This window comes from Mastomys coucha, unplaced genomic scaffold (genome assembly GCF_008632895.1).
Source record: "Mastomys coucha isolate ucsf_1 unplaced genomic scaffold, UCSF_Mcou_1 pScaffold20, whole genome shotgun sequence".
NCBI classification, from domain to species: Eukaryota; Metazoa; Chordata; class Mammalia; order Rodentia; family Muridae; genus Mastomys; species Mastomys coucha.
Window position 1 is genome coordinate 62830191 of NW_022196903.1, and position 7909 is coordinate 62838099.

Below are 7909 nucleotides of genomic sequence, written 5' to 3' on the forward strand. Positions count from 1 at the left end.
GTGGCCACGGCTGATGTCTACTTTTCTATCTTTTCTTTCTCTATTTTATAATAAAACACCTTAAGACCATGGACTGCCTCTTTTCATCTAGACTCACAGAGCTGGGGCAATGGATTCCAGCATCAGCCGAGAGACCAGACCAAGGACTCCTGCCCCATGCTCTTGCAGGAACCACCAGGCACCACTCCCCCTCCCTTCTGCCCCTTTTCTCCCTTTAGCCCCGAGGCTGACTAAGCTGCCCCAGGGCCCCAACTTTTTCTCAGTTCTTCTGCAGTGTCCAGAGATGTCCTGCAATGCCCAGGAGCTAAAACCTGTCATCTTGGCCTCCAAGAGGCACAGAGACCACCAGGATTGTCCCCTCTCAACTACTCCCACTGACTGGGATAGTGGATCACTGCAGCCAGATGGCCAACCAGGCTGTGTGGAGAGTGAAGGCAGCCTCCCTTGTCTGCCTACCAGAGCTCTGGAGGGAAGTGGGTTTCCCTTCTCCCACCCCCATTATTTCCCCCCTCCCCAGTGGTGGTGCCTGACAGCATTTTATGAACTCAACCCCTTGATTCTTAGAAAAGGACAGCAAGTACATTTCTTTTAACATAGCAAATCAACTCAGAGATCTGTCTGCCTTTGTAACCACAAACAATATGCATAGCTTAGTGGAATCCCACTCTGAGATTACCCTTCCTTTATTTCCTTCCCTGGTAGCTGTTTATTATTTAAACCATGAGCCTTGTTTTTTGTTTGTTTGTTTGTCTGTTTGTTTTTTGATTTGTTTTATTTTCTTTTTTGTTTTTGTTGTTGTTGTTGTTGTTGTTGTTGTTGTTTTTACTGTTCCTTTCCCTTTATGGACTCAGTAGTGCAGTTCATTCTGATCTTTTGGGTCTGATAAACTCCTCACACAATTCATTTTACATCCTTATACTTTGCATAGGTGAAAAATCCTGTTTATGTATTTAGGAAATCTTAGTCTTAGAGGTTTTTTCCTCAAAGCCATAGTTCACAGTGATCTCCACCTTGGTAAGAAACACCAGATACACCTTCAAGTCCCTGACTTGTGCTGTTTCTAATTATGATGGAGTCCCTAACTTAGCTGGAAGAATATTCCAAAATAACCTTGATGGGAAGAATAACTTCATCTACCAATGTAGTCCAGGGATACCTCTGTCCAAGGGGGTAGTTGAACTTTTTAGTGCACATTTTCTTTTAGATCTCTGAATGGTTCGTGAAAATAAAGATTTTCTGCAGCTTTGACACTATTTCTGCACCAAGTTGCCTTTAAAGTTGATGTGCACCTATTTCCTCAGCTTCTATAAACTGTATGAGAATACATGAATCTGTGTGCAAACTGTTCTTATAAAATATTTACTTAATCATTGAGTTCATGTTTTCCTAAAGATTACCAGAGGTGTTAGAATAACAGTTTGGAAAATAACAACCCTAACAAGCTAAGTTAAATGAATTGTCTTCAGTGTGTGGTATGTAAAGGAATGTAAAGTAATGGGCAGAATAGATGGCTCAACAGGTAAGAGCATGCAGTATTCTTGTAGTGGGAAGCAGTTTGGTTCCCTGTATTAGGAAGCTCATGACTGTAAATTTTGGTCCAAAGAAATCACACATCAACATGTCTGGAATCTGTGTCTACTTGTAATCATGTGTACATACCCTACTCACATAAAAATTAACATGATTTAACAAAAACCTTTCTAGATCTGTGTTACCTCACTCAAGATTATTTTTACTACTGCCATTCACTTGCCTTCAAATTTCATGATATCATTATTATTTTAAGATGAGTAATACTCCATTGTATAAATATACCAGAGTTTCTTTATCCATCTTTGAGTGAGGGACTTCCAGACCATTTTCAGTTTCTGACTATTATGAATAAAGCTGTTATGAACATAACTGAGCAAGTGTCTTTTTGGTATGATGGAGCATCCTTTTAATATATGCCCAAGAGTGATATAACTGAATCATGAAGTAGGTTGATTCTCTTTTCTGAGGAATCACTATATTGACTTCCACAATTGCTGCAAACATTTACATTTCCATCAGCAATAGCTTTAGGAACAGCTTCTGTTCCAGTTGTTGGGAGATCCTTATAAAGACCTAAAGATTAAGGTGCACATTTGATACATAAGTGTGGAGATTACAGAAAGATTATGTCCTGGAGCCATTTCAGGTAACCATGGCCAGGAAACATGGTTACCAAAAGTTTATATTTCAACATGGAAACAACACCTTGAGTTTACTGTCTTACATAACAAAGGCATAAGTTAGGGCATGTTTAAAATACATTGGTGACTACATCAAAGAAGCAGTTATAGCAAGATGACAGAAGAATCTCTATAGTTCTATCAAGCTGTTTTATGGCATTCTTAGATCTGGGGTTGGTAGAAACTAGTGGTCTGCTAATGTCTCTCTCTCTCTCTCTCTCTCTCTCTCTCTCTCTCTGTCTCTCTCTCTCTCCCTCTGTGTGTGTGTGTGTGTGTGTGTGTGTGTGTGTGTGTGTGTGTGTGTGTGCATGTATATATCCTAGTCAATTTGGTGTGTTATACTTGTATGTTAGAATACATTTTTGGTATTTCCTCTTGTCATTATTTTATATAGCTTAAGGAACATATGTATTAATACTTTTTAATAAAAATTCTATTGAATAGTGTTATTATGCTTAAATAGATCAGGAGGGCTGAAAAATATGCACAGAGTAGGGCACCTTTTGTGCTGAAAGAGAGTTCCAGCTACAAGAAGCAAACAACATTCACATGGAGATTTTGTCTCATGTCCAAAGTTTAGTGAAAAGCTTCCCCAAAATCATAGATATGGATAAAGACTGGAAATTCAGTTTTATTTGTGCTTGCATCTTTGAGAAGGAAACTAGGAGCACAGCAGGTGTAAAGAAGAACAAACTTATATATTCAGAAATGGAATTATCTGATATCAAGGGGAGAACCTTCTATTACTCTGAACCTACCTGCAGCAGACAGTGGCTCTTTCCAACGCAGAAATGGAAGGTGGAGTTCATATCGGTAGAGCTTCTCTAATGTCTGAGATCTAAAGCCAAAGAGAAAGTCATTAGTATAATCTGTATCATACATGTTATGCTGCACAGAAAAGCAGGGGTTGATATATAAGACTTATATGCTGTGCTTACAGAGGTGGGTTGGAATGATGGTGGATTCAACATTGAATTTACATAGATTTACAATATAGTCTTAAATTTCCCTCACCTGTGATTCAAAATAATTCAAGACAGATGAGTTGAGCTGGAACTTAAATGTTCAGTTAAGGGTCTACCTAAGAGAGATCTTCCTCAGAGTTATAGTCTGAGTGTTAATATGAGTTCCAGCTAACACTGAGAGCTAGTGCTATCATGCAAACAGGGATGATAAATTCCAAGCAGCAGAGATTTTCTCTTACACTAAAGCAATCTAGCCACAGATCTTCTGTAGAAAAGCCCTTGATTAAGCCAGGGTAGAATGAATTATTCTCATAGCTATTAGTCCATGGGTCATCCCACTTCACATATCAATAAAGAACAGATGGATAGAGAAATTAATGCTTGCATTTACATCTCCCTACTTCTATTTTAAATATTTTCATAAATTTTCTTTAATGCTTAATAAGATCAAGGTGGCAGAAGAAATGATGACATGGCTAACCTGCTTTTTTCACTGACTAATAGTTCTACTGTCTGGAAGCATCAATAGAGGTCAATACTTAAAGATCCATAGTGATGTGTGCTTATAAAGGGACGCAAATGGTCAAAGAGTAAGATCCAGATACCTTAGGGCATAATAAAATGTCCAACGAGACAACCACCTACCTGCTCACACTGACTCACAAGAGGTCATCTGAGAAAGCTGTGTTTTTGGTATTGGTCTGTGTGAATTGTAGCCTTCATTTTTCTTTACTTTCAACTTTCAACTTATGCTTGAAGATAACATTGTTTGATTCAGGATTGTTCCAGTCTAAACAGTAGAAATATTTTTGGAATGTGTTCTCAGGTCTTTTACAGCATTCCCTTAAATATGCCAATTTCTGCATAGCAGTTGAATGTTTTTACCTTTTTTTTCCTTATCCCTGCTTCTTGACAGCAGATTTATTAGTGCTGTATAAAGAAAACAATTGTGACCAATAGTGACAATCTAATTGTCATCATTCAGCCTGAGGTCAAGCAAGGTGGGTTAGAGATTTGAGCTCACTTTGTCGTGTAGCACTAGTCGGTTTCTTAAGCATTTTTTTTCTTTCAATCTTTTGAGGGGAGCTTTTTTTTTGACTATTTATAAGAAAAATCAAAGCAATAGAAATATACAAATACTTAAGTATTTATATATTATGAATATATAATACATGCAAATATTAAATGTATGCAATATTAGTTGTACTCTGTATTCTATACTTGAGAAAGAAAATATATGGCATGCTTCTTTCTCATGCCTCTTATTTTGCCTAAGATGAGCACCTCAAATTATGTCGCTTTTTTCCTGCATGTTTATGTTGGTTCTTCTTTGCACCTGAAAAAATTTCCACTATGTACTTAAACCACATGTTACTTATCTATTTAAAGATATTACATATCTATGGATATGGTAAATCAGGCTAAACTAAATGTTCATGCAAATACCCTTCTAAAAACTGATTTAAATACATTTGTGTTAATGACCAGACATATTTGTATCATGTGGCAGTGGTGTTTTAGCTTCTAAAGCAACCTCCTTACTGTATTCAGTAGAGGTTACACTAGCTGAAATTTCCAACACCATTGCACACAGGCTTTATATTTTCCTGCATCTACACCAAAATTTGACTTTTCGTTTCTGTTATGAGCATGTAATCATCTCTAGGACAGGGTATGGAACATGTGATATAACTGCCAGGCAAATGTGGCTGCTACTAAAATAATGGTAAGGCAGAGAAATAAACTAGAAATGAAAATATGGAAAACAATCTACTAAGAAAGGGGAAGTTGAAAAGAAGCAAAATTCCTTACCATTATTGTGGTAGCAGGCACAGTTGCCTGAAAGTTATATTATATGTTTCATATCCTGTCGTAGAGAAGATTTTTAATGTCTTTTTTGTTTTTCTCAAGCCTGTTGAGCTCAATCCAAAGATATAAAAACTATTGTGCAAGATGGAAGTTTCCTGAATGCCTTGACATTGTTTTCCTATATCCTGCATCCAAAATGTGTGTGATTTAGCAATAGGGTCTTGCCAAGGAGTTACTGTAAGTAACCAAGGCCAATGACAATAGCCTGTATTGTTTTGGAGTTCTCTAAAATCTTTCTACCCACAAAATTTCTACCCACATACAATCATGAAAGAAAATAAAACATTTGCTTTGATGGTAAAAAACAACAAATAAAATATTAAGCTATAATTAAAAGAGTAAAGTTGAGAAAATACAGAATAAGAAAAAAATTGGAATGGTTCTTTCCCAATCTCTTAACTGGAATCTTCCAGGTATGGGGTTGGTGAACTAAGTACTCTATATTTTCATATCTTTTTCTGAATCCTCCCATGCACAGGAGTAGGGATGCAGATCCATTTAATAACAATCTACACTGGAATTATGTGTCATTGTAAATCTGTAAATCATTGTAAATCTGTAAATATACCTTAGAGTCTCAGAACAGACTAAACATCAAAGGTTGTTGGTTTCTGCTATTATTCTCAGATGAAAGTGTTTGACCTTCCCCATACCAAATGTGGCCACTGACCTCTGTGTTATCCATGAACTGATCCTCTTGCTGCCAGTAATTCTCAGCATCTCCATACCTAGTCTTCTATGAATATATCAGTGGAGGATGCCTCTGGCTCCTTGACTTGTTCTTGTTCCTTGTTTTCAATTCTACAGACTAACTTAGTCCCTGGCATATAGACTTTCTAATATAGAGATGGGGAGAAAGGGGGGGAGGCTCAAATGCCAGTCTGCCATGGAAGAAGAGGCACTGGAAGATTAAGAGTTATCAGTGGTGTTAGAAATTATGAGAACTCTGGGCTTTTTCAGTGGATAGATATGCCAGTGTGTTCTTACCCCAACTATCTATTTTAGCTTCTGACACACCCATTGCTCAGTCCTACTAACTGAGCTCTTTATTGAATCAGGCTGTTTCCCAGTTTGTAATCTATGTTCTTTCAGCTTCTTCTACCTATTCAGCTTTCTTTGTTTTTAAAGACCCTTTTATTTTATTTTATTTTATTTTATTTTATTTTATTTTATTTTATTGATGAGAGTATTTTGCCTGAATGTGTAGATGACAGCTGCATGACTAGTATCCAAGAAGTTCAGAGTACGGCATGGATCCTGAAGGAGTGGAGTTATAAATGGTTGTGATCCACTCAGGTGAGTTCTGGAAACTGAACACAGGTTCTCTGCATGAGCAGCAAGGTTATTAACTGCATAACCATCTTTCTAGCCATTCTTATCACCACTTCTAAAATTTCCAATGATTTCTCTTGTTGTCTTTTCAGGTTAATTGTTTTTGGTCATTTATATTTTCACACATTGGAAACTTCTAAATGCCCATCTTCCCTTGGAAGTCCCCTTAACATATATTGTTTGCTGCATGTATGTATGTTTGTATGTTTGTATGTGTGTATGTATGTGATATATGTATACACACACACACACACACACACATATATATGTATATTATATATATATATACATATATATATGTATATATATATATGTGAAAACAATAACACTTATTGTGTAGTATACTTCTGTGCCCTAGATCACTGGATGTGATAGACGCCATAGCTCTCATCATTTTAATAATGATGATGATGAAAAGGAAGAAGGATACATAGGGTACAGAGAAGATTGCTTAGCCTCTTCTATCAAAACAAAAGACTCCCCATGACCTTTGATAAAAGTCCTGTGGCATCTGAGAAACTGATTCAGTGGTTGATTTATGAGTAGCCCAACCTCTCACTTCTGCTTTCATGGAGTTTATGTTATGACTTGTATCACTGTGGGAGGGAAACTATCATACTGCAGGCAGTAATACATTGCGAAATCTTCAGACTCTAGGCTGCTGATGGTTAGAGAATAATCTGTCCCAGACCCACTACCACTGAATCTTGAAGGGACACCAGAATCTAAATTGGATGTGTAGTAGATCAGGCGTTTTACAGTTCCATCTGATTTCTGCTGATACCAGTTTAAATTGTTGTTAATATTCTGACTTGCCCTGCAACTGAGGGTAACTTTGTCTCCTAGAGATGCAGGCAGGGAGGATGGAGACTGGGTCATCTGGATGTCACATCTGGCACCTAGGAGTAGAGACATAATAAAAACCCAAGAGAGGACATCACCCAAATTCCAGTCAACATTAATCACAGTTTAACAGTAAAATTCCCATTTTAGACCACTTTTTTACCTGTAAACCAGAGCAACAGGAGCCCAAAGAACTGAACAGGGGATTTCATGTTCACGTTGAGTTCTGACTGCAAAGACAAATGTACAGGGTGTGACTGGTATATGAAGAACTCCCCAAGACTGTGCAGTAAGATCATGCAAATATTTGGAACTACTTAGGCTTAGGCACAGCTTCAAGGCTCTCTCATCTCAGCACTTTGCATAAGCCCAGTGTTTCCAGATGTCTGAGGTCAAATAATACATATGGTTCCAGTGAATGCATTTCTTTGTTAAGGTTTTAAAATTAGAGATGAAATTTTTAAGGTTATTTGAAAACTTCTACTATAAATAATAACTAATTTAAATAATACATTCCAAACATACATTGGGCATAATATAGAACAGTATCCTATTTTCTGGGAATATACATCAAAGAAAAGATTATTATGTGTTTAACTCATTCATAATTCTGATTGGTTAGAAAAATACTATGTGATCTCCTTAGAAAGTTTTTGTGAATTTTGTATAGTTACTTCATTAAATGAA

General features: G+C 36.9%; 1 gene segment (V, D, J or C); it reads right to left on the reverse strand.

Annotated features, from left to right (window-relative positions):
• Positions 1-1939: 1939 nt before the first annotated feature.
• On the reverse strand, positions 1940-7509 carry LOC116099882. The segment is given in 4 exon segments: positions 1940-2106; positions 2972-3101; positions 6968-7278; positions 7386-7509. Coding segments are annotated over 4 exon segments (657 nt in total).
• Between the last annotated feature and the right edge of the window lie 400 nt (positions 7510-7909).